Here is a 26156-nt window from a genome sequence, read left to right on the forward strand (position 1 = left end):
GCACATAAATACACGTGCGAAGCCGTTTTTGCACCATTTTTTTTTCCCCCATAGAAATGCATTACCGGAAGTCAATTTTCGACTGGTTGCTGTCTGCTTCAACTTGCGTCGGCACACTAGCGCCACTTGAACCTCTAGCGTACATTATAATAACCCTATGTGATCTGCAACATTTTTTCGTCACATGAGCCAGTTTGGAACCCAGAATTACGAAAAGTGGAGCAGTACACTCGTCCGGCAAGTTGGGCACATGCGTTTCCAACAAGCATCAGCGCGGCCATTGCTGTTTACATTCGGTCAAAAAATAATAACAATAGCAACTAGATTCTTTTTTTTTTTTTTGGTTGGTGAAAACAGCGTTTTGCAAGCCCATCTGTTGGCAACTACCAAGGTATGTGACGTTTCACGTGACAACACCGCCCGCTGCTATTTCGCCGACACCGCAGTTGCTGACGAGCTAATGCTCTTCAGCAACTGACGGATTAGCTCCTCCCGCATCGAATACGCGGCAAAGAAGTTTGTCACATCGCGGCAATTTCAGGCGATCGATTAATTAGTTCTATCCAATTTTTGCTAAGAATTGTTTACAAATGTAAAATTGCTCGCTGAAAAGCGCATCACACATTATGTGCAATTGGGACCGAAAAATTAAACATACAAACGGTAGGAATTCATAGCAGGTGTATACCTAATTTTTTGGCATGCTAATTGTCACCGACTTACTAAATTTAAGGCTTCGGTCGCGAGGGGATCTCGCATGCTTCACGTCGATCGAGTGAACAAGCAGGGATTTCATTGAGACGACTCTGGAAGCCAGCCACCGTCAATGCCAGTTGTTTTGAGGAAATGTTTGTTTACTGGTTTAAAAAGACCAAAAATGAATCAACTTGGGACTAATAAGAAATCAGCACTTACAAAACACATCGGAACCACCAAGATACACGGAGTCGCTTTCACTGAAGTGTTTACTACACAGGTTAGAGATTCCCGAATTTCGCTTTCCTATTTTCAATTTAATGAGACATTTCTTTCTCAGCTTTATTTTGTCTGAATAATAATAGTAAAATAAATACACCCTATTCGCCATGCTAGCTAGATGTTGTAGTGGGGTAAAGCGCTGGATATTCTATTTTGATCGTCCATCTTTTTGTACTGGGGTGGAGAACAGTACATCACCATCCCAGCATTTCGACACCTTAGTGCCAAAAGTGTTTGTTAGCACGACTACGCGTGGCACGGTTTCAAGTATAACTTCACCAAATAAAAACAATGCGCGAAATAAGCTTTGCTGCGCGATACAGCGCATAACGCTGACTGTCGAGCCGAAGGTTCCAAGATCTGCGCAGTCTGTCCCAGTGTGCCCTACCCGTGACGTCAAAAACGACGATGATGATAGCTAGTTAGCGCATGCCGCCAAAGAGTTGTAAACTGCGGACGTTCCGTCCGGAGTTGTCTGTCTTCGATCCTGCTCATTCCGTATCATGTAGGGGAGAGTATGCCATCCTGCTGGCCTACTGTCGCACACTGCCAGTGTTAAACTTTCAGAACTCTATGAGCCGAGAAATTGATGGAGAGGGGAAGTAAAAATATATAAAAAAGTACTTTTCTTGTTTTTGTTTGTTTTTACTTTTTATTAATTTTTTTCTTCCTTGCTTGATTCTTTAATTTTGGCTGGTACGGTTCCGTTCTGTTCCGCCTTGGCGCCCTTGGCCGCGGGGGCAATGTTTTTGTTTTCGTTCTACGTTCAGGTGTTGAGTGGCAACGTATTAACCGTCGATAACCAGCTGAAGCAGCTCAAGTTCTCGAGTGGAACGAGGTTGACCGTGCGCAGTGGCAGCCGTTGACAACAAAAACAATGTATGCACTAAGTTTCGCCGGATGAGTGCCGGCGTCGATCGCGAACCGCCAGAGCCGCCAAATACGAATACCAAGAACAGGAGGTATTCGTAAAGGTGAGTGTTCACCGCACTTTAGTGCTTCAGTTCCGTTTGGAGTCGTTTGACATAATTTAGTCCGGTGCGTCCGGGAACAAAGGCGCTACCAGAAATGGCGGGAATGGTCGGTCGGTGCTGAACGTGCTGAATGCTGATGCCATCCAAGCGGATTTGAATTGGGTTTCGTGCGCTCAACGTGTCGATTTGTTTCTTGAGCTGCCTTTACCAACCGCTCGCCCGAAATCGTTCGGTAGAACATGCGGACGTGACGGCTAGCAGAGCCCTCCGCAAAGGCTTAGGAGCGCGCACACAATTTTGGAAGCTTCCGTATGACCGCAAGTGCTCAATAAGTCGCTATAGCAATGATTGCATGCCATCGACACAGACTTCGATCCAGTTTTTCAACGAGACAGGAAGGCCCAACGAAGCAAGCGTAGAATCTGATGCTTCGCCTGTCACTGTCTGCGCGGGAACACGCCGAGAGGCGCTTAAACGAGCTGCCAGGGCGTAATTAAAAAAAAAAATAAAAAATCTAACGCAGGTCTGAACCACGCGAGGATCGTCTCGAAGCATGGTAGCCTCAACAGACGCTTGCCGCCACACGCGAGGAGAAAGCAGGAGGCCCGAAGTTTGAATGTGAAGGTAAAACGTGCTTTAATAATAATGATCTTTATCTGCACGTTCCTTTGTATGACTAAGGTGATCGTGCTGAGACACAATGTAGCAGCGATTGCTCTCGAACAAAGGACAGGACAGCAGAAAGGCAATGAGAGGCAGGGAGATAACTGACCTCTCTGTTGTAAAACATTTTTCAGAGGAGGTGCGAAGAGCTGGCCCTCACTTTTTCAAGGCAGCCGCAGAACACTACGAGCCCCGAATCACTGCCGCGGCTGACTCACGCGGATGCTGTGCTGCACCCTGCACTGCACATGGTTCGAAGCACACTTCAGGGGACCAGTGCATGCCCCTGATGCATCGTCGCGGTATGTTTTGTACTGCTTTTCCTAGCGGTGCACTGAGCAGTCCAATCTTGAAGGGAGCACGCGAGTGCGTAGCCAGTGCTCCATGCAGCGAGGACCGCAAGCACCCGCGGAAGCTTGGAGCACACGCAGTGACGCCAGCAGCCGTGCACGCTGGCGTCGTCTGCTACTGTACTGTCCTTTCGTTCGGTGCGCAGAAAAAAAAAGGAGTGACCGCTCTGTTAAAAGTCTGCTGGTGAAGGCATCCTTTACAGAAGCACTGTATGGCTCTCTGCACGCTAGAATGGGGGCTGTCGTTGATGCTCGCAGAGGCGTCGCCCACAACTAAGCAGACGACCAAAGTCCTGAGCAGGTGACTAATCGTTTCATTGTTCTTTGGTAGGGAAAGGTAGATAATGTGCTTCTACTCCCAGCTTTGTTTTTTTTTTGTTTTTTTTTATCACCATTTAGTATGTTACCATCAAAACAGCATCCTGGTGTTCACATAAATATGTGTTAACAATACCTATCGTCAAATATGTGACCTAAAGAGCCAACTGCGGCCGAGGATATCTTTTAAGTGTTCTTTTTCTCACAAAGATCCCTGGCATTGACTTTTTAGCCACATACCTTGAGTCCACAAAAACAATGTGCTTCAGCTAAATGGTATTCACACAAAATACATCCTGACAAGCTGCTTTCACTCTCGAGCCTCGAAGAAATTTTGCAGTTTGATTTGAACTATGTTGCAGGTTAAGGAGGTAGGGTCAGGGAAAAGAAGGTGGGAGAGGAGGAAGCGAGCACAATGCTGGTCAAACCCTCTCCCTTCGCCGGCCTTGCATCCATCTCCTCCTCTCCCACCTTCCTTTTTCTTCCCCTACCTTCTTGAGTTGTCACCGACCATATAAAAGGCATGCATTGATATCACTTGTTCGTTTTGTGGCCATGGCGCCAGCAAGGTTTGAGAAACGTATCCTGCTTCACAGGAATTCAGCACTCAACATGGAGAAACTATTGGCAGTGCTGCTGTAATGTCTTTGTCCTCGTATTTTGCAGCCATCTAAAAAAGAGAAATATAATACTAGGAACACAGAGCAACGTCACGCGCCAGTACATAGTGTACTACGAAGGGCAGGTAAATTGACTGCGGAACACGATTTTCTCAATGTCCTCACGGTTCTTTCTGCCAAGTACATACAGATAAGACGATTACCATTAGAAATGTTGAACGCCAATCCGAAATGTTTTTTGGTGGTGTGCCGAGCAAAAGGACATTGCTGCAACAGAAAACATGTGCCATCCTCCGCCTTTGGTGCTTCTGTGTCTGCGCCGAGCTTCCGCAGCCACCAACAGTCAACGCTGCATGGACTGCCCGCCATGCTTTCATGCGTTCCATGTATGATTGGCACGGCATGTGGATGTGTCATGCAAGTGACATCAGCGCTGTTGGCAGTGCCATGCTGGTTGAGCTTTGCTAGGCTCTGACCATTGACAAGCTGTTTTATGCAATAATCGCTCTTGGAAGTCCCCAAACTGTTTTTAGCAATTCAAGTGTCAGATTTTTTTTAGCTATGGTTATACAAGTTTTCTTTTTTAACATTTACAGATTTCAAAGAAAAAGTGAAAGTTATGACAGTTATAAGTTATACGGCCAGGCGGACATTAGATTCATGGAAGAATGCAGCTAAAAGTCCGTGTAGATCATGTGTATCATGCTTCTCTGCAGCGCAGCTACATACTTGCGTAGGACCACCCCCATGAAGTGGGGTGGGGGGGCTGCATGCGTGTGTTGGGTAGCCCCTCTTGGTTTTACAACTCTACCCTGTTGTAAAATTTTAGATTTTAATGCGAACAAGTTGATAACAAAAAAGAACTTGGTCAACATTGATCTTACAACTAGAGATGTAAAAGGAACAAAAATAGAGAACAGCAAAATGTGGAAGAAGACATCTCGCTTCTTTCATTTTCATTTCACTAAGTGACATTGGTCGGCGACTGTAAGACTTTTAATCACAATAGTTATACACCACAGGTCCCGGGGATCATGGCATCGATGAGCTCGCTTTCGCCTTGTCCAAGGTAGCAGCGGAACACTACGGGCAGGCCCGGAGTCACCGCACCGGCTGGCTCACGGGCGTCGTCCTGTACTACAGTACCGGCCAAGCAGAGGGTCACTGCATGACCTTTATGAGGCGTCGCTAGCCATTGTAAGTATATTTTGGACGCTCGTGTCAGGGGATGTACTTTTGTGTTCTACAACAGAACATGTTTGGTGGCGGTTCAGTCTTGCCAATTCAGCCATTTCGAAACATAATTTTGTGGCGACTTGGCTTAGGTTTTCTGGCTCGGCCGTCTTTTGCACCAGTGTCTAGGCTCGGCGTAAGCCTCTTTGTTCTTTATTGTCAAGGCTAGTGTAATTTCTGCTACGCCGTCGAAGCAACTTCTGCATGCGAACAAGATGCAAGACGAAGCTACATGCTCGTGCACAGTGCATGACCACATGTGAAAACTAATAGAGAGTTTGTTTCGCTGCAATCGTGCCCATGCGCACCCACTTGCAACATGAAGTGAGTTTGTTTCGCCGCCGGCACTCCACACGTGCATGCGCTCGCTGCGCCCTGAGAATTAAGTGTGTACCTGAATGCACTCCCGTCATGCATCACTTAGGCAGGGAACAAGAGCAGATGACTGGTTTGTCCACCATGCGGGACAGTAGAACTGCAGAAAAAGTGAACTTTCTGCTAAAAAAATGACGTCCCACGAGCAACAAAATCGGACACGAGCTTGAATTGTGTGTCTGCTATTCTATAAAGCAAGCAATCCACAACCTGTGCTTAACTTGCAAGTTTTCAGTCATTTTGTTGCTGTACAGACGTCCATATACACCGGTGGATAAAGAAAGGTTCAGAACGAACATCAGCCACCGCGAGATATCTCTCACCATCCGTGCGGGGCTAAAGAGTTGGGACGTTAGTTGACAAAGCTTGCCCGGCAGAAACCTGCGACGCGTCCAGTCGGGAGCCGAGAAAGCTAAACTGTTTTTACCCGAGGCTTGGATAAAATCACAGTGTTTAAAAAGGAGCCATGGAATTTATTTTGGGTGGGATAAATTAATTTAGATTCGTATTTTGCTAATACAGTTGAACCTTTCAAGAACGAAATTCTCGCGGCAACGAAGAAATCTGGCGGCCCCAGCGAACGTCCATAGGGTTCAATGCATTTGCACCCTCTCAACAGCAAAGAGTTTTAAAAAGCAGTCCCGCATTAACGAAAGTTTGAGGTAGTGATCTGCCATAGAGTTATTCAATGTGTCTACCAAGTTGGCATTTTCAAATTCCCTGAGTTTTTCAGGTTTCCTCTGAGTACTTTTGTGAAATTCCCTGAGTGACACAGAACTTTGTTTTAGGTCAAGATGGGCGGACACCATGTCGCCACATGCTGTCACTCTCTAAAAAGCATGTCATAAAATAAAATAACAACACAATACAGTTTTGATGATAGCGAGTAACTTTTATTAGATTTAAAAAGAAAACAGAACGAAGTGGTTAGTAAAATTGATAGCGAATAAAGTATAAAAAAAGGTAAACTGAGGTTTACGTGACCCCCCCAGGTCTGGTCATGTGACCTCGGGGGGGGGGGGTGTCGAGACCTGACGGCGACGCCGCTCAAGCCGGAAACGGGAGCAATAACAGGGAAAGGAAAGGGTAAACAAACATAAGGCGTTCAAAGTGCGATTGCTCAACCCTTGTTGTCAAAACACTCCACCTAACAAAATCTTTTTTTTTTTTTATTTTTATTTTGGGGCTAAGGAGTCGCACAGTGACAGCGGTGTTTGCACGCGACCGTTCCAACAGCGGGCACTCCCTGCCCTCCCCACGCGCGCAGGTGCCCTTCCCCTTGCTTTTGCCATCCTCCACTTCTTTTGTTTTTATTGGTTGCTTTTTTTATTTTTTATACAATTGCTTTTTCGCTGCGCATCCCCGCGTGCGTGTATGCTGGGTTGGCGGTCTGCCAGCCTTGCAACCCGAGCTGTTTGCTCCCTGCCGGCGCAATCCAACCTATAGGGAGAAGCGAAGAACGGCCTTCGTTCGCTACATCGAGTGTCCCCTCCATGGGAGGTATGGACATTCGATACAGAAAAACAATGCAATTTTCTAGGGGATGTTTGAACTGTTTCATATAAACAATAATTCGAAATACGGGTGTGATATAACCGGGTTCGACAGTATGTTTGGCCGTCTCCCTTAATTTCCAGATACCTTCGTTCGTTTGGCACGTATATCCCCGATGCTAGAAAGCGCCGACGTTGTGTTCGCGCTGAGAGTGTCCGACAGTGCACATAAATACACGTGCGAAGCCGTTTTTGCACCGTTTTTTTTTTCCCCATAGAAATGCATTACCGGAAGTCAATTTTCGACTGGTTGCTGTCTGCTTCAACTTGCGTCGGCACACTAGCACCACTTGAACCTCTAGCGTACATTACAATAACCCTACGCGATCTGCAACATTTTTTCGTCAAATGAGCCAGTTTGGAACCGAGAATTGTGAAAAATGGAGCAGTACACTCGTCCGACAAGTTGGGCACATACGTTTCCGACAAGCATCGGCGCGGCCATTGCTGTTTACATTCGGTCAAATAATGATGACAATGGCAACTAGATGCTTTTTTTTGGGGGTTGGTGAAAACAGCGTTTTGCTAGCCCATCTGTTGGCAACTACCTAGGTACGTGACGACACCGCCTGCTGCTATTTCGCCGTCCGCCGCGTGCACGCCGAGATCGCTCGCGCCTTGTTTACTACCTTTCGTTTGGCCTGTCGGAAAGATGCCGCCTCCCATTAAAAAGTTTAAGTTTTTTGCACTTCAGGAGAACTCTGCGATCACTGCCAAAGCCAGAAAGAAGTCTGATATTACAGAGGAGTTCAGTATCCTTTGCTTCTTGCTTTGTACGATTCTGAAATCCAAGGACAGCATCATGAAAAGTAATAGGTGTGCTTAGTTGTCCATTTCTGCAGCAGCGAAATTCTTGCGAGAACGAAAAACGTTTCCTTCCCCCGCGGTTTGGTTATTACGGGTGTGATGATGTGACTTAATGTGGAAAAGAAGTGCAAGTCAACCCATGGATCGGCCTGGAGGGAGAAACGAAGAAGAGAGATTTTGGAGTGCGTGCTCAGAGGGCGTGAAAAGGACTGGCCGGGAGATTGTGCAGAGAGCGGAACGACACGATCGGCCAGGGCAATCGGCGGCCTCCTACTGTCTGACCAGCAGCCTGTTCCAGCGAGGGCAGCGAATAGAAACCTACGCTGCCCCCGGCTTCCTACAGCGGGAGCGCTTGGTGCGGTAACTCTGGGGCCGCCGACGGAAGCCAACCGCTCCCGCTCCTGACTTCCAGCCACAACCGTGGGCCGACAACGACAGCACAAGACACACTGCTGCACAGGGACTCAAAGACATGGTGACTGATGCGTTTTCCTTTCTTTAACTAAGTTTTCTTTTTTTTGTATAAGCATATGAACCCTTTGATTTTTTTTTGTAAATACAAGTTTTCATGAAAAACGAAGGACATTGTATTTTGTCAATTATTAACCACAAAGAACCCTGTGACAACGGGGTTCAACTGTAACATATTGTTCAGTGGGCCGAGAGTCAAAAGTCTGCTTTTCGGTACGAAAATTCGAAAACATGACGGACTATTTTGTACTTCCTTTCCCTCAAAAGCTTTCCGCATTTTCAGTGCGACACATCCGTGGTACCCAAAGCACGTGAGCCGGCCCTAGCTCACATGTTAGACTCGACCACTGTGTCACCATTGGCGACGAGATGTTTTGGTGGTTTCATCTCGCGGACGCCTTCCTGTAGCGGTGCTGGTAGGATCGAGCAGACGACGCGCTACGTCAAAGCGCCGAGTGGCTAGTTAGTTCGCCTCTATGTCGATTAAAAATGGATTATTAACCCTTTGCAGTCAGATACTCTGACCAACTTAAAGGGCAACTCCGGTCAAAACTCAAAATGAAATAAATTACTGGTATCGTTGTAGACACAAAATACGACCTCAGCCAAAATATTACGTCCGTGGGACGCCGCATTCTCAACTAATGCCGATAATAAAAATGTGACCTGCCGCAAGCCGCTGCTTCTTAGCGGGCGGCCAGCGGGTTGGCGATCGCTAAAGCAACATTGCGCCGTGACGTCAGTATCGTTCTCTTTTCCTCCGGCGGAGTGCGTTTCTTCGAGCCGCTACCACCGGTACTTCGGCTTGTGATTGGCGTGTTTAGCCGTTGATTTTATCTGTAGCCCATGTAGCTTCGCTATAGCCTTTTGTTTATCTGCTTGTGAGGACTCCAAGACTCGTTTTAGCGAGCAACTTGGTGCGCCCAAGACTGCCCAGCTGTTCCTCAAAACATGCCGAGTACAACTTTTAGCGCTGTGGGCTGCTCAAACAACCCGCTGTGCAACACGGAGGTGCTTTTTCACTAGTTTCCAACGGACCAAAAACTGGAGAAGGTGTGGGTGAACGCTGTTCGACGAGTAGACTTTGGACTTCGGCTTTTAAGCGCCCGAGGAAAAAAAAAAAAGAACGAAAAAACAGACATGTACAGCCCAGCACACATGTGTTGGGGTGCCGCAGCCCGCGCCGGAGAACCTCAGCTTCGTGTCTGGGACTGTCCCGCAGCGCGAAAGCGAGGGGGCCCTCAGGGCGTCACCCATCCCTCCGTATCCTTTCATCCTCCTCCTCCTCAAGAGCTGCGCTCTAATCCGGCGTTACAGAGAGTCGAAAACGGCTTTTTTTTTTTTTTTTTTTTTTTTTTTTTTTAAGTTTTGAATATTGCTTATTTTACTGTAGGTAGATGTGGGAGTTGTTTACGAAAATATTTTTGGAGACCGCAGAAGCAGACCACACGAGTCACCCCCCTCGCCCAAGTGAGGGGTGACCTGCAGTCTGTTTGGAAAGATACTGTGTCTGTAGCTTTGATACAAAGATATCTTTCAAAGATACTTTGAAAGATACTGTGTTTGTAGCTGGCTTCAGTTGCTGCGTTCGAATGTGCATCTATTGACATTTGGTGACCGTAGCAGTCAATTTATTGTGCAGGAGGAGACTGGTGGGGCGAGATCAGGAGCACACTTGGGCTCTCTTGCAGTACTTTTCAATGCGGCCACAGAACAAGAACATAGGGTTCTAAATAAGGACTGAACGCAGATAGCCGTTACTCTCTGGCGCCTATTATTTTGACAAGCCTTCCATGAAAGGCACTTTTTTTTCTCTCACCTGGAACATAGGGTTGAAGTATCAAACCGCCCGTGATGTTGCGAGCGAAATAGGATATCACCAGAACATCTCGGTGTTAATAATCGCAGGGAAGATGAGAAATGCAGGGCATGTCTTATAGCTCAGCCTCCAGCGAGCACTCATCGCCTTTCCTCATGCTTTGGCTGTGCGTGCATTCTTGAGGTTTGCAAGATGCCTAAGCATTGCTGAATGGAATGCGAATGGCTGGGTGTGTCTTACAAATGTCCCGCCTCTACGCGTTGCCGAAGGTAGGAAGCTCTCTTGCTGGATGCAGGGCAACTGAGGCTTCTCATAGCCATTCTCATCTTGTGAGGGATTTAGTCATTAAACCATTTTAAAAGTGGCAGTGCTACACCATACAATAAAGGTTTTTACAAAAGCAATTTGTAATTGATCTTGTCAAAAGCTAGTTATAAATAGAAAGAAAAAATATCAACTTGCTTCAGTGAGAAAAACGGATGGTGCCTTGTATTCAAGTTTACAAAAACATTTCTACTGACAACCTAAAAAAATTCCATTGAATGGTGCTGTTTTTAACTGGAGTAAAGAGACCCATGTCTGTGTACAACTATCTATAGTCCGTTGCAACCTAAGGGCGAGGGTAAGATGGGCCGGGGAGGAGGAAGCAGACGGAACGCTGGAGAAGAGAGGGGGAAACCTCCTTCTCTCTTTAGTGTTCCGCCTGCTTCCTCCTCCCCAACCCGTCTTACCCTCGCCCTTCGTTCTTAGGTTGCAACTGACTATAGACTCTTTCAAAGCTTATATTAAAGACCCAGGCAGTGACTGTCTACCCTAGATATATCACCATCGTCCTTCACTGGTGCTATGAGACCTCTTCCACAACAATGAAAAATCACAACTTCTCGGAGATGAAATGCATGCTTTAAAGGGGCCCTGCAAGGGCTTTTTGACTGGTTTTTCATTTGCACCGAACCTGAGCGCACTGAACGTAGTCAGTGCAACTTAATTAAACTTTTCTTTTCTCGAATTTCGCTTTATTTTAAAAGTTATAGGCAAATTAAAATTACAAGAACAAGCAAAACATAACCTTTTTCATGACGTCCTTGGTCGCTCGAGTGGCCATGAACTAGAAGAGGGCTAAGTGAGCTCAGCGAGCGCTCCGTGTCAACAGCTCGAGAGGGCGCCATATAGCATGTTCTGGAAAGGCTGTATGAAGCGGGCAGCCAGGGGGGCTCGCATTGCATTTGCTGCACGATTAAACACTAATTCGGCATGACACTTCATTGGTCACAAACGACAGCAAACACGGGGTAAAGATCAGTTCAGAACGGGAGCCACTTCGCACTGCCATACCGCCAAAGGGCCAAACCGCAAGCCAAAGCTGCTCGCCGAAGGCCTTTGAAATGCTCGGAACCGGTCGGATTTTCGACTGCAGCGCCGCCGCATACACCCGAGACCTTTATACGCTTGCCCTCGTCATTGCCTGATCCCACTACACCTTTCTAGTATGCGCCGCCTTTTCCACCGCTTGGGTGGCGGGTATGTCGAAGGGTCGTTTCTTGTTTCCGTACTTTATAAACTGCATTTGTTTCTTTTCTGGTCTAAAATACTGAACAAAAACTACTTTCACAAATAATTGAAACGGTTCTTTTAGCTTTTAGCGGCTCCGACCACTAGTAAGCCCAGGACCAAAGACGTCGCATTTCGCGCGCTTTCAGCAATGCAGGTCGCCCCCGTAGGTAAAGGAGGTTTCTGCGTCGGCCGGTTAAAATATGACGCACTGACATTTAGTTACTTTCTCCGTGCCCGCTGGCTTGCCTGAACGCCAAGAGACGTGCAAACCGCAAAAAAGGTAGACGCTTAAATATGGTTGCAGGGCCCCTTTAATGAAGGGGCAAACAAATCAGTGCAGCCCTTAAAATAAAGCAAGATATAAAATCTGCACTCGCAGAACAGCCGGGCTTTAATTTCTTTATTGCTTTTAACATTTCGGTGTTAACTTGTTTGATTGCTGCAATCTTGTTAGTCAATATTACTAAAAAAAAAAGATGTGCTTGCATTGACCAAAGTGTGAACCTTGTTCACACTCTAACAATCTCCAGTCCTGCTTGGCAACGGTAGCAATACATGTACCAACGTTCTCAGATCTAGGTCAGTTGACAAACTTCGGAAAACGCCCGACGCCTTTTTGCAGTGTGTCCGCTCAGTGGCGTCTGCCGCAGTATCAGCCTGCCCTTTGGACAGATCCAGTGGAATGTTGGATGCACATTACCTGCAGTGGAAAGTGATTTTTTTTTTTGTTGTTGTTGTTGTTGTTGTTCTTATAGTAAACTTAAGGCCTGCACAATACTTAAAACAGAAAGAGCGTTGTTCAAAAAGCGTTTTTCGTTGACCGCAAGGGAATTGGCACTAGGAATGCTATCCGCCCTTACCTGCTTGTGCACCGGCAACAGAGAAAAACTGGTTTAGAGTGCAGCTCTTAGGTGCCCATTTCCACGCTTCATTGCGTCGCCGTCTGCATGATCACCTTGCTGAATTTAGTGAGAAATTGAATTTGTGTTGAGGTCACGCAATGTCAATTTTTCTGCTAAATCTAGCTGAGGAACTGAATTTGTTTGTGAGTGACGTGGCATGAAGTCATGTGCCATTTAGCAGGGTTGTTTCCTCAACGCCAATTCAGTTTCCCCGCTAAATATAGCGGGGAAACTGAATTGGTGTTGAGGTTGTGTGACATCAATTTCCCCACAAGATTTAGAGAGGAAACTTAAACCGCTAAATTTAGCGGGGAAATTCTTGCTAAATTTAGCAGGAAATTTAGCGAAAATTGCCTGCTAAATGGGAGGGGGAGGAGAGGGTATGGAGGGATAGGAGAGGCATAACCTCCCCTCCTCCTACTCAAGCGCTGCGCTCTAATTTCATGTTACAAAGAATTGTAAACGTCTCATTTTTTTTTTTTTTTTTTTTTTACTGCTGCTCTTCTATGGAGTTTGTCAACCGACAGATCTAAGAAAGTTGATGTGTACGGCCCGAGCAGAGGCATCTATTTTTCCAAGCACAAGTTTTGAAACCCCCTTTTTTATTGAATTCTTTCAAGAAGACACTCCGTTTAGAGGAAATGGCAACGAATCTCCTTTTAGCAAATTTGTTTTTAGAAAAACAAAATTCACCGAACTTGACTGCTTGCTCTAGCATTTGCTTGTCCTGCCTTGGCTGATGGCAAAGCCGAGCCAGTCAGTCAGTGAGTCGCTCGCTTGGGCGGCCAGCATATTCAGAGCATGATCGACAAGTTTTTATGCATGCCACATCCCTGCTGTTTTCGCAAGAATAATTTTACATTTTGCCTGGTTTACAGCCCAAGAGAGGAGAGTGGGTGCTCAAGCATAGGTCAACATGCCTCAGTGCATCATGCTCTAGTCTTTAGCATCTTCCAGACTTGCTTATGTTAATCGAATGGATTCACTAAACGGTGCTCCTTTGCAACCGATTGTTGTAGGCTGCACCTACAACAAGCAGTTGTAAGTGCAGTACATTCTATTAGCATAAAATAAAGGCACACAGCCAAATCACCTCAATGATGCCTAGCAAGTGGCGAAATAAACTTCCCTTTAACAAAGCATGTGTAGCTACCGAGACATCACATTATTCAGAGTGCAGATGCAGAGTAGCTTTCTTTTGGCCTTTGCATCATCTTCCATTGTCCAGGCACAAGCGGCACTGCCGAAAAAGACCAATAAATAAATATTCAACACGGTGTATTATTCACTTTTGTACCTGCAACATTACCGTCCTATATAGATAGTCGACAGCTGCCCCGGCAACTTTCCGGACATGCGGAATCAAAACATCTCATCAACACAAGTGCTATTCGCCACTGCCGTAAGTTGAAGAATACTTTTCAAAAAAATAAAAGTGCATCTTTCAACGCAGTGTCTAGCGTAACCTTACCCCAAGATTTCGAGTTACATCTAAGGTACCCAATATGAAAAATAAAGTTTGGTCCGACGTAACCTAATATGAAAATTAAAGCTATGACAAACAGAGCCCAAAATAAAAGTTAGTTACGTCCTATGTAACCTACGCAACGTAAGTTTCGCTTTACGGCCGATGCACGACATAAATACAAAAATGTCATGACTTACTACTGCATAACATCCGATGCAGCATTCATTAGTCAGTTAAAATCTCAACTCTATCCGCACCTCCAGCTTTGTTGAGGGGGCTGGAGTGTTCCTCGCACATTGAAGCTGCTGAAACTGGGCATCCCCTCCTCTAAAACAATTTACTCAATTGTAGGTACTGGAAACAGAAAATGAACCAGTGTGTGATGGGTTTGGGAGGGAAATAAACGTGGACAAAAGGCAACCAAGCAATTTAGAAGAGACTAGACCCGCCGAGCTAACGTTCTGTACGAACAATCTGAACCTTATATACTAGTTCTTGTACAAATACAAGATACCCACGATATTCCGCGATAAGTAGCCACCAAAATTAACATACCAATTAGGCAGTTCTGTTCGTAAGTCACGCAAGTCGCCGAACTCTCCTCGCAGAACGTTCGCGAAACAAAAACGGCCATCTTGGAAAAATCAAAATAGTGATGGTGATAGCGATGGGGCTTCTATAAAAACTCAGAGAACAAATGTAATCCCTTTATCCGATATATAAAAGAAAAAAAAAAAAAAAAAAACTTATGGAAAACATTTACCCTAGCAAAAACTTCTTAAAATAATGGTAAAGTTTAAAATAAAGATCTAAAGTTTAAACATTTAGTTATGTTAAAATACACTTGGTAAAGTCTATAAATCTTGTTTCAGTAATTAAATGCAAACAGAACACAGACTTCGTAACCCTTCTTGCTGATAGCCTTTCCTTGCAAGCGTGAATGGTCAAAAGCCGATGCCATAATAGGCAGAAATACTGCGTAGATAGCACGCTTAGAGTGTCCAGAAAAAATTAATGGGGGATGTCTATCTTCTTTCCATAAACCTTTTTGGAGTTTACCCTTCCTGCACGTTTCACAGTAATCTGCGGCATGGATTCACCACACTGTTTTTGTGAAGTGTGGCAAAACGTATGCACCACCATAAGAAAAAAATATGACAATTTATTTAAGTACAACAGGAAGCCACGAGAGGGGAAGATGGCAAGATCCGATCCACCAAAAAGGACTGGGCCTAAGAGTGCAGTCTTGAAAGGCTTGGCCCATGAATCAGGACGATTTGAAACCTATGATGAATGCAGAGAACAAAGGGGTCGATCAGGTGAACAGTAACTAATATCTGACCCTAACATGCAGGGCAAGATCTGTTTTGTTTACCTAATATTTGTTATGCCACCAAAAACCAACGTTACTAAAACACTCAGCTAGGAAACTCAACCTTGGAACCTGGACTGCTGGCGTCCACTGAGACCAAACTAAATATGATAACAGAGCCACTCTTTAGCAACAAGTCAAAACATGAAAGTTGCCTTGCATAGCTACTCCAAGATGGCCCTGCGAGATGACACCAGTGGCCCTTCCGAGAATCTACGGAACCAGTCAGTGCAGCAGTGTAGCTCACGGAGTGGCCACCGCGGGAGAAACAGTGGCATTGCGATTGCATTTAGTTTGATTCTCTCATATGGATTGAAGCCACTTTTTCAAAGGAGGCTCCTATAGCAGTTTTCCAACCGAGTGTACTAGTCACGTTGTCAAAAACTTAATTTCTTCCTAACAAAAGCCGGCATAAGTCCATTTTTTTTTAGAAAAAGTTAACCTCGAAGGCTTCAGGGGGGGCCGTCCCCCCCCCCCCCCCCTTCCCCCACCCACACAGTTTCCCCTAAAATCTGCCAAGAAACTGAGGGAAAAGTGAGGACGAGAGCAGGTGTGGATGTCAGGACACCCGAGCTCTGGTTCGAATGATTAGTGGGTACACCTAAAGCTAGGTGCCTTTGTCTTTACTGCACTCGTCAAAGACGTTCGAATGCGAGAGCCCAAAGCTGGATACCGGCGTTCTGCATTCGAATGTGTTCGACGAGTGCAGCAGAAACAAAGGTTGCCTTTGTCTCCACTGCACTCGTCGAACGTATTGGGATGCAAATGCCAAAGGCCGCCCCCGGCGTTTGGCTCTCGCACTCGAACGTCTTTGACAAGTGCAGTGAAGACAAAGGCACCTAGGTTTAGGTGCCTCTGCGTTCTGATGTCCCTGCACTCTCGTCTCCCCCTCTCCATCAATTTCTCGGCTCATAGAGTTCTGAAAGTTTAACACTGGCAGTGTGCGACAGTAGGCCAGCAGGATGGCATACTCTCCCCTACATGATACGGAATGAGCAGGATCGAAGACAGACAACTCCGGACGGAACGTCCGCAGTTTACAACTCTTTGGCGGCATGCGCTAACTAGCTATCATCATCGTCGTTTTTGACGTCACGGGTAGGGCACACTGGGACAGACTGCGCAGATCTTGGAACCTTCGGCTCGACAGTCAGCGTTATGCGCTGTATCGCGCAGCAAAGCTTATTTCGCGCATTGTTTTTATTTGGTGAAGTTATACTTGAAACCGTGCCACGCGTAGTCGTGCTAACAAACACTTTTGGCACTAAGGTGTCGAAATGCTGGGATGGTGATGTACTGTTCTCCACCCCAGTACAAAAAGATGGACGATCAAAATAGAATATCCAGCGCTTTACCCCACTACAACATCTAGCTAGCATGGCGAATAGGGTGTATTTATTTTACTATTATTATTCAGACAAAATAAAGCTGAGAAAGAAATGTCTCATTAAATTGAAAATAGGAAAGCGAAATTCGGGAATCTCTAACCTGTGTAGTAAACACTTCAGTGAAAGCGACTCCGTGTATCTTGGTGGTTCCGATGTGTTTTGTAAGTGCTGATTTCTTATTAGTCCCAAGTTGATTCATTTTTGGTCTTTTTAAACCAGTAAACAAACATTTCCTCAAAACAACTGGCATTGACGGTGGCTGGCTTCCAGAGTCGTCTCAATGAAATCCCTGCTTGTTCACTCGATCGACGTGAAGCATGCGAGATCCCCTCGCGACCGAAGCCTTAAATTTAGTAAGTCGGTGACAATTAGCATGCCAAAAAATTAGGTATACACCTGCTATGAATTCCTACCGTTTGTATGTTTAATTTTTCGGTCCCAATTGCACATAATGTGTGATGCGCTTTTCAGCGAGCAATTTTACATTTGTAAACAATTCTTAGCAAAAATTGGATAGAACTAATTAATCGATCGCCTGAAATTGCCGCGATGTGACAAACTTCTTTGCCGCGTATTCGATGCGGGAGGAGCTAATCCGTCAGTTGCTGAAGAGCATTAGCTCGTCAGCAACTGCGGTGTCGGCGAAATAGCAGCGGGCGGTGTTGTCACGTGAAACGTCACATACCTTGGTAGTTGCCAACAGATGGGCTTGCAAAACGCTGTTTTCACCAACCAAAAAAAAAAAAAGAATCTAGTTGCTATTGTTATTATTTTTTGACCGAATGTAAACAGCAATGGCCGCGCTGATGCTTGTTGGAAACGCATGTGCCCAACTTGCCGGACGAGTGTACTGCTCCACTTTTCGTAATTCTGGGTTCCAAACTGGCTCATGTGACGAAAAAATGTTGCAGATCACATAGGGTTATTATAATGTACGCTAGAGGTTCAAGTGGTGCTAGTGTGCCGACGCAAGTTGAAGCAGACAGCAACCAGTCGAAAATTGACTTCCGGTAATGCATTGCTATGGGGGAAAAAAAAATGGTGCAAAAACGGCTTCGCACGTGTATTTATGTGCACTGTCGGACACTCTCAGCGCGAACACGACGTCGGCGCTTTCTAGCATCGGTGATATATGTGCCAAACGAACGAAGGTATCTGGAAATTAAGGGAGACGGCCAAACATACTGTCGAACCCGGTTATATCACACCCTTATTTCGAATTATTGTTTATATGAAACAGTCCAAACATCCCCTAGAAAATTGCATTGTTTTTCTGTATCGAATGCCCATAACTCCCATGGAGGGGACACTCGGATGTAGGGAACGAAGACGAAGGCGGTTCTTCGCTTCTCCCTATAGGTCGGATTGCGCCGGCCGGGAGCACATAGCTCGGGTTGCGGGGCTGGCAGACCGCCAAGCCAGCATACGCGCACCCGGGAATGCGCACGCGGGGATGCGCAGCGAAAAAGCAATTGTATAAAAAATAAAAAAAGCAACCAAATGTAAAAAACAAAAGTGGAGGATGGCAAAAGCAAGGGGAAGGGCACCTGCGCGCGTGGGGAGGGCAGGGAGTGCCCGCTGTTGGAACGGTCGCGTGCGCTCATTTTCCCAAACACCGCTGTCACTGTGCGACTCCTTAGCCCCCCCCCCCCCCCAAAAAAAAAAAAAAAAAAAAAAAGATTTTGTCAGGTGGAGTGTTTTGACAACAAGGGTTGAGCAATCACACTTTGAACGCCTTATGTTTGTTTACCCTTTCCTTTCCCCGTTATTGCTCCCGTTTCCGGCTTGAGCGGCGTCACCGTCAGGTCTCGACACCCCCCCCCTGAGGTCACATGACCAGACCTGGGGGGGTCACGTAAACCTCAGTTTACCTTTTTTTATACTTTATTCGCTATCAATTTTACTAACCACTTCGTTCTGTTTTCTTTTTAAATGTAATAAAAGTTACTCGCTATCATCAAAACTGTATTGTGTTGTTATTTTATTTTATGACATGCTTTTTAGAGAGTGACAGCATCTAGCGACATGGTGTCCGCCCATCCTGACCTAAAACAAAGTTCTGTGTCACTCAGGGAATTTCACAAAAGTACTCAGGGGAAACCTGAAAAACTCAGGGAATTTGAAAATGCCAACTTGGTAGACACATTGAATAACTCTATGGCAGATCACTACCTCAAACTTTCGTTAATGCGGGACTGCTTTTTAAAAACTCTTTGCTGTTGAGAGGGTGCAAATGCATTGAACCCTATGGACGTTCGCTGGGGCCGCCAGATTTCTTCGTTGCCGCGAAAATTTCGTTCTTGAAAGGTTCAACTGTATTAGCAAAATACGAACCTAAATTAATTTATCCCACCCAAAATAAATTCCATGGCTCCTTATTAAACACTGTGATTTTATCCAAGCCTCGGGTAAAAACAGTTTAGCTTTCTCGGCTCCCGATTGGACGCGTCGCAGGTTTCTGCCGGGCAAGCTTTGTCAACTAACGTCCCAACTCTTTAGCCCCGCACACATGGTGAGAGATATCTCGCAGTGGCTGATGTTCGTTCTGAACCTTTCTTTATCCACCGGTGTATATGGACGTCTGTACAGCAACAAAATGACTGAAAACTTGCAAGTTAAGCACAGGTTGTGGATTGCTTGCTTTATAGAATAGCAGACACACAATTCAAGCTCGTGTCCGATTTTGTTGCTCGTGGGACGTCATTTTTTTAGCAGAAATTCACTTTTTCTGCAGTTCTACTGTCCCGCATGGTGGACAAACCAGTCATCTGCTCTTGTTCCCTGCCTAAGTGATGCATGACGGGAGTGCATTCAGGTACACACTTAATCCTCAGGGTGCAGCGAGCGCATGCACGTGTGGAGTGCCGGCGGCGAAACAAACTCACTTCATGTTGCGAGTGGCTGCGCATGGGCACGAGTGCAGCGAAACAAACTCGCTATTAGTTTTCACATGTGGTCATGCACTGAGCACGAGCATGTAGCTTCGTCTTGCATCTTGTTCGCATGCAGAAGTTGCTTCGACGGCGTAGCAGAAATTACACTAGCCTTGACAATAAAGAACAAAGAGGCTTACGCCGAGCCTAGACACTGGTGCAAAAGACGGCCGAGCCAGAAAACCTAAGCCAAGTCGCCACAAAATTATGTTTCGAAATGGCTGAATTGGCAAGACTGAACCGCCACCAAACATGTTCTGTTGTAGAACACAAAAGTACATCCCCTGACACGAGCGTCCAAAATATACTTACAATGGCTAGCGACGCCTCATAAAGGTCATGCAGTGACCCTCTGCTTGGCCGGTTAAGCCACACGCAGTGCCGTGCAGAGTACAGGACGACGCCCGTGAGCCAGCCGGTGCGGTGACTCCGGGCCTGCCCGTAGTGTTCCGCTGCTACCTTGGACAAGGCGAAAGCGAGCTCATCGATGCCATGATCCCCGGGACCTGTGGTGTATAACTATTGTGATTAAAAGTCTTACAGTCGCCGACCAATGTCACTTAGTCAAATGAAAATGAAAGAAGCGAGATGTCTTCTTCCACATTTTGCTGTTCTCTATTTTTGTTCCTTTTACATCTCTAGTTGTAAGATCAATGTTGACCAAGTTCTTTTTTGTTATCAACTTGTTCGCATTAAAATCTAAAATTTTACAACAGGGTAGAGTTGTAAAACCAAGAGGGGCTACCCAACACATGCATGCAGCCCCCCCACCCCACTTCATGGGGGTTGTCCTACGCAAGTATGTAGCTGCGCTGTAGAGAAGCATGATACACATGATCTACACGGACTTTTAGCTGCATTCTTCCATGAATCTAATGTCCGCCTGGCCGTATAACTTATAACTGTCATAACTTTCACTTTTTCTTTGAAATCTGTAAATGTTAAAAAAGAAAACCTGTATAACCATAGCTAAAAAAAATCTGACACTTGAATTGCTAAAAACAGTTTGGGGACTTCCAAGAGCGATTATTGCATAAAACAGCTTGTCAATGGTCAGAGCCTAGCAAAGCTCAACCAGCATGGCACTGCCAACAGCGCTGATGTCACTTGCATGACACATCCACATGCCGTGCCAATCATACATGGAACGCATGAAAGCATGGCGGGCAGTCCATGCAGCGTTGACTGTTGGTGGCTGCGGAAGCTCGGCGCAGACACAGAAGCACCAAAGGCGGAGGATGGCACATGTTTTCTGTTGCAGCAATGTCCTTTTGCTCGGCACACCGCCAAAAAACATTTCGGATTGGCGTTCAACATTTCTAATGGTAATCGTCTTATCTGTATGTACTTGGCCGAAAGAACCGTGAGGACATTGAGAAAATCGTGTTCCGCAGTCAATTTACCTGCCCTTCGTAGTACACTATGTACTGGCGCGTGACGTTGCTCTGTGTTCCTAGTATTATATTTCTCTTTTTTAGATGGCTGCAAAAGACGAGGACAAAGACATTACAGCAGCACTGCCAATAGTTTCTCCATGTTGAGTGCTGAATCCCTGTGAAGCAGGATACGTTTCTCAAACCTTGCTGGCGCCATGGCCACAAAACGAACAAGTGATATCAATGCATGCCTTTTATATGGTCGGTGACAACTCAAGAAGGTAGGGGAAGAAAAAGGAAGGTGGGAGAGGACGAGATGGATGCAACGCCGGCGAAGGGAGAGGGTTTGACCAGCATTGTGCCCGCTTCCTCCTCTCCCACCTTCTTTTCCCTGACCCTACCTCCTTAACCTACAACATAGTTCAAATCAAACTGCAAAATTTCTTCGAGGCTCGAGAGTGAAAGCAGCTTGTCAGGATGTATTTTGTGTGAATACCATTTAGCTGAAGCACATTGTTTTTGTGGACTCAAGGTACGACGTGGCTAAAAAGTCAATGCCAGGGATCTTTGTGAGAAAAAGAACACTTAAAAGATATCCTCGGCCGCAGTTGGCTCTTTGAGTCACATATTTGACGATAGGTATTGTTAACACATATTTATGTGAACACCAGGATGCTGTTTTGATGGTAACATACTAAATGGTGATAAAAAAAAAAAAAAAAAAAAAAAAAAAAAAAAAAAGCTGGGAGTAGAAGCACATTATCTACCTTTCCCTACCAAAGAACAATGAAACGATTAGTCACCTGCTCAGGACTTTGGTCGTCTGCTTAGTTGTGGGCAACGCCCCTGCGAGCATCAACGACAGCCCCCATTCTAGCGTGCAGAGAGCCATACAGTGCTTCTGTAAAGGATGCCTTCACCATCAGACTTTTAACAGAACTCACCATCAGACTTTTAACAGAACGGTCACTCCTTTTTTTTTTCTGCGCACCGAACGAAAGGACGGTACAGTAGCAGACGACGCCAGCGTGCACGGCTGCTGGCGTCACTGCGTGTGCTCCAAGCTTCCGCGGGTGCTTGCGGTCCTTGCTGCATGGAGCACTGGCTACGCACTCGCGTGCTCCCTTCAAGATTGGACTGCTCAGTGCACCGCTAGGAAAAGCAGTACAAAACATACCGCGACGATGCATCAGGGGCATGCACTGGTCCCCTGAAGTGTGCTTCGAACCATGTGCAGTGCAGGGTGCAGCACAGCATCCGCGTGAGTCAGCCGCGGCAGTGATTCGGGGCTCGTAGTGTTCTGCGGCTGCCTTGAAAAAGTGAGGGCCAGCTCTTCGCACCTCCTCTGAAAAATGTTTTACAACAGAGAGGTCAGTTATCTCCCTGCCTCTCATTGCCTTTCTGCTGTCCTGTCCTTTGTTCGAGAGCAATCGCTGCTACATTGTGTCTCAGCACGATCACCTTAGTCATACAAAGGAACGTGCAGATAAAGATCATTATTATTAAAGCACGTTTTACCTTCACATTCAAACTTCGGGCCTCCTGCTTTCTCCTCGCGTGTGGCGGCAAGCGTCTGTTGAGGCTACCATGCTTCGAGACGATCCTCGCGTGGTTCAGACCTGCGTTAGATTTTTTTTTTTTTTTTTTAATTACGCCCTGGCAGCTCGTTTAAGCGCCTCTCGGCGTGTTCCCGCGCAGACAGTGACAGGCGAAGCATCAGATTCTACGCTTGCTTCGTTGGGCCTTCCTGTCTCGTTGAAAAACTGGATCGAAGTCTGTGTCGATGGCATGCAATCATTGCTATAGCGACTTATTGAGCACTTGCGGTCATACGGAAGCTTCCAAAATTGTGTGCGCGCTCCTAAGCCTTTGCGGAGGGCTCTGCTAGCCGTCACGTCCGCATGTTCTACCGAACGATTTCGGGCGAGCGGTTGGTAAAGGCAGCTCAAGAAACAAATCGACACGTTGAGCGCACGAAACCCAATTCAAATCCGCTTGGATGGCATCAGCATTCAGCACGTTCAGCACCGACCGACCATTCCCGCCATTTCTGGTAGCGCCTTTGTTCCCGGACGCACCGGACTAAATTATGTCAAACGACTCCAAACGGAACTGAAGCACTAAAGTGCGGTGAACACTCACCTTTACGAATACCTCCTGTTCTTGGTATTCGTATTTGGCGGCTCTGGCGGTTCGCGATCGACGCCGGCACTCATCCGGCGAAACTTAGTGCATACATTGTTTTTGTTGTCAACGGCTGCCACTGCGCACGGTCAACCTCGTTCCACTCGAGAACTTGAGCTGCTTCAGCTGGTTATCGACGGTTAATACGTCGCCACTCAACACCTGAACGTAGAACGAAAACAAAAACATTGACCCCGCGGCCAAGGGCGCCAAGGCGGAACAGAACGGAACCGTACCAGCCAAAATTAAAGAATCAAGCAAGGAAAAAAAAAAATTAATAAAAAGTAAAAACAAACAAAAACAAGAAAAGTACTTTTTTATATATTTTTACTTTAAAACGTCATCTAAAAATCAACAAAATAACAAAACCGGAAGTGACGTCATTTTTTTTTCAGCCAATCGGCGTTTCCAGTTTTACTGCCCCGAAACGCTTGTCTGCTAGGCGCTGCCATGTTTTTTTACCAATGTGGCGTGCGCCGATGCCCAGTTACTATAACCAGTCAAACATAGCGAAAGTCTTTCATTCAGAAAATGGTTTTGTAATTATATTATAATACGTGTTTAAAGTTCTTTATAAAGTTTGAAGTAAGTTGTTTTTATGGTGTGTTATTATTATTATATTTAAAACCGTCTTTGTTTTCTTTTGTTTACGCTCTGATTTGTTCGCCAGGGGGCCAGAGGAGGCGCGCAAAATGGCCGCGCTCTGAAGTAGAGTTGTGAAGCAAGCTCTCTGGTACAAAGTGCCTTTCAGCATGAGTTCCGAAAACCAGGAAACTCCAGCTGATGGTGCTACGCCCTCCCAGTTTCTAGGCGCTTACAAAGATTCCAATGACTATGCTGAAGTAAGTATATTCCCGTCCCGCCTCGTGGTTCAGGATCACCGCTCGACCGCACGTGATGCGCTACGTCGTTTGACAGCTTTGCTCACATCTTCCACGAAAACTTGCGTATTTATTGGCATTTTACGCTTCTGCAGAGGTCTAAATCGCCGCCTAGTATCTCGCGCTATTGGAACCTGAAGTTGTGTTTACGACGGATCAGGATCGAGACGATTCGGAAGCTAGCTTCTCTGGCGTATCCGAGATCATGCTCTCGCGCGCAATTCAGTTTTCCTGTTTGAATGGTACGTATTAAAAGATGGTTCGCACATTTATGTCGGTTGCGTCCAAAAATGACAGAGACGATCGAAGCACCGGGACAACCGCTACTCATGATTGCCTCGCGGAGTTACTTTCTGCATTGCTTGGCACGTTGTGTACGGCGAGCACTTCTCCCTGTGACTTTGTCGTTGCTGACGTTTCGATCGCCCTGACCGCAAGTAATGATATACTGTCTGAACCAGGCAACAGTCGAAAGTTCCGCAACTTGAGGCAATCTTGACTTGAGAAGGCATCGAAAACACACAACCTGCAAAACTGTCAATGTGTGTGTAGTGTTCCATCCATCCTCGGTCAAATCAGGTTAAATGTGTGTACCGCAAGTTGCTCTCCACCCTCTTTGTCGAAACAGGCCTCTTATAGCCTCGTCCCACTAGAGCGACAAACACAGATTTTTGTTTGGCGTCACAACAAAGCTTTGTGTCGCTGATGCTGTCCCACTGTAACGACAAACACCCCTGATGAGCGCCAAGAAACGATTGACGATGGACAAGTTCTTGTTTGTCGTCTGACTTGAAGTGCTGCGAGCAGTCCCACCTAGGAACATCTCTCGGAGACAAACTTATCCCCCTCGCTTGCTTGTGCCCTTTGCTGCCTCTCTTCCCAAACTTCCTCCCATTTCTCCCCCGGTTCGCTTGGCTTTAGAAAAAGGCCTTGGTGGCCACCTGGGCTTCCTACTCGTTCCCATCCCTCGACAGCTCCTAGTGCTCGTGGCTTGCTTGCTGGCAATCGTGTTGCGAAAGTGAATTTGCTGTGGCTGGTTTTGCTCGCCAAAACCTGGGGTGCGAGGTGGTGCTTCTAAACGCCGAGGTTTACATCCCTCCATCAGGATGGATACGCCAACGTTCAAGGACTGACCAAAGAAAGACCGCTCACCACGAAGGAGGACTGTGTTCCGGCGAGCCATTGCGGCAGGCGAGGGACTTGTCATCACGCGCTGTCCTCAATCATTTGGATATGAACATACTCGAAATCGGCGTAAAATTCCAGGGCCCTCACCTCGATTGCCTCGGTTGGCCCAAACAAGGATCGATTTGGGAATTCTAGTTTGGAAAGTTTGGTGCTGATAGTCATGGCAGTTTGCAGAAAGTCGCCAACGGCAAATGAAGACTAAGCAGGAGACTTAATTAAGAAAGAAAGTAATTGTCTTTCTTGTTTTGTTTGCTTTTTTTGTTTTTGTTTTGCTGCGCTACCACACACTGTGCTTGCTTTTTCGCATAACTTGATCGATGTATCCTTCCTACCTTGGCTGCCCTACGGCCGGTAGTATCAATAAATAAAAATAACTCCCACCGTCTTAATCGGTGCGTTTTCCGCCCAAAGTGCGGAACATGAAAACAATGTCGCCCAACTGTTTGTCTGTGTATTTTAAAGTGTTTTGTTGACAACTCCAGTCCGACTGGGAAACAAGTTTCCTTGTCCCCGTATTGTGTGTCGTGTCCGCCAGGTGGGACGACGGTCTCCACAAACCGGCTGTCAGTCGGTGTCTTCTGTCGCTCGTTGTCGTGTGCCGCTGTCGTTTGTTGCAGTTTGTCGCTCTAATGGGATGCGGATATTAAGACGCCTCGAATTATTAATAAAGACAGTCGAAAAGGTTCTTCCAGGGTTTATTTATTTATTTATTTTATTTACCTTCAGCGCATAAGCATTACAGAGGGGGA

At 46.2% G+C, this 26156-nt stretch overlaps 1 protein-coding gene and 3 long non-coding RNA genes across 8 annotated transcripts in view; 2 read left to right on the forward strand and 2 right to left on the reverse strand.

Moving 5' to 3' along the window:
• Nucleotides 1-1663: 1663 nt before the first annotated feature.
• On the forward strand, nucleotides 1664-13717 carry LOC121836131. Its single transcript, XR_006077793.1, has 5 exons — nucleotides 1664-1952; nucleotides 2476-2576; nucleotides 2750-2917; nucleotides 4926-8346; nucleotides 13496-13717. It is a non-coding gene; the product is annotated as an uncharacterized LOC121836131 (long non-coding RNA).
• Nucleotides 12101-14934, reverse strand: LOC121836134. Of its 2 annotated transcripts, XR_006077800.1 has the most exons (3): nucleotides 14641-14934; nucleotides 13711-14439; nucleotides 12549-12674 (listed from the first exon to the last, which is right to left on the reverse strand). It is a non-coding gene; the product is annotated as an uncharacterized LOC121836134 (long non-coding RNA). The 2 variants fall into 2 exon arrangements; XR_006077799.1 differs by having other exon boundaries at nucleotides 12101-13857.
• Nucleotides 14935-15144: 210 nt separating this feature from the next.
• On the reverse strand, nucleotides 15145-23575 carry LOC121836132. 4 transcript variants are annotated; one of them, XR_006077796.1, is made up of 5 exons: nucleotides 23297-23575; nucleotides 22673-22773; nucleotides 21958-22499; nucleotides 20091-20284; nucleotides 15145-15369 (listed from the first exon to the last, which is right to left on the reverse strand). It is a non-coding gene; the product is annotated as an uncharacterized LOC121836132 (long non-coding RNA). The 4 variants fall into 4 exon arrangements; XR_006077797.1 differs by having other exon boundaries at nucleotides 20091-22055; nucleotides 22332-22499; nucleotides 23297-23537; XR_006077795.1 differs by having other exon boundaries at nucleotides 20091-22055; nucleotides 22146-22499; nucleotides 23297-23537.
• Nucleotides 23576-23989: 414 nt separating this feature from the next.
• LOC8033624 (exosome component 10) overlaps nucleotides 23990-26156 on the forward strand; it is a 55408-nt gene continuing 53241 nt past the window's right edge. Inside the window, exon 1 of the mRNA XM_029968100.3 lies at nucleotides 23990-24180. Within this exon, the coding sequence (XP_029823960.3) occupies nucleotides 24091-24180 (90 nt within the window). The 5' untranslated portion in view covers nucleotides 23990-24090. The remainder of the gene's footprint in view (nucleotides 24181-26156) is intronic.

The sequence above is a fragment of the Ixodes scapularis genome, unplaced genomic scaffold (assembly GCF_016920785.2).
Source record: "Ixodes scapularis isolate PalLabHiFi unplaced genomic scaffold, ASM1692078v2 PGA_scaffold1__304_contigs__length_218370807, whole genome shotgun sequence".
Taxonomy (NCBI): domain Eukaryota; kingdom Metazoa; phylum Arthropoda; class Arachnida; order Ixodida; family Ixodidae; genus Ixodes; species Ixodes scapularis.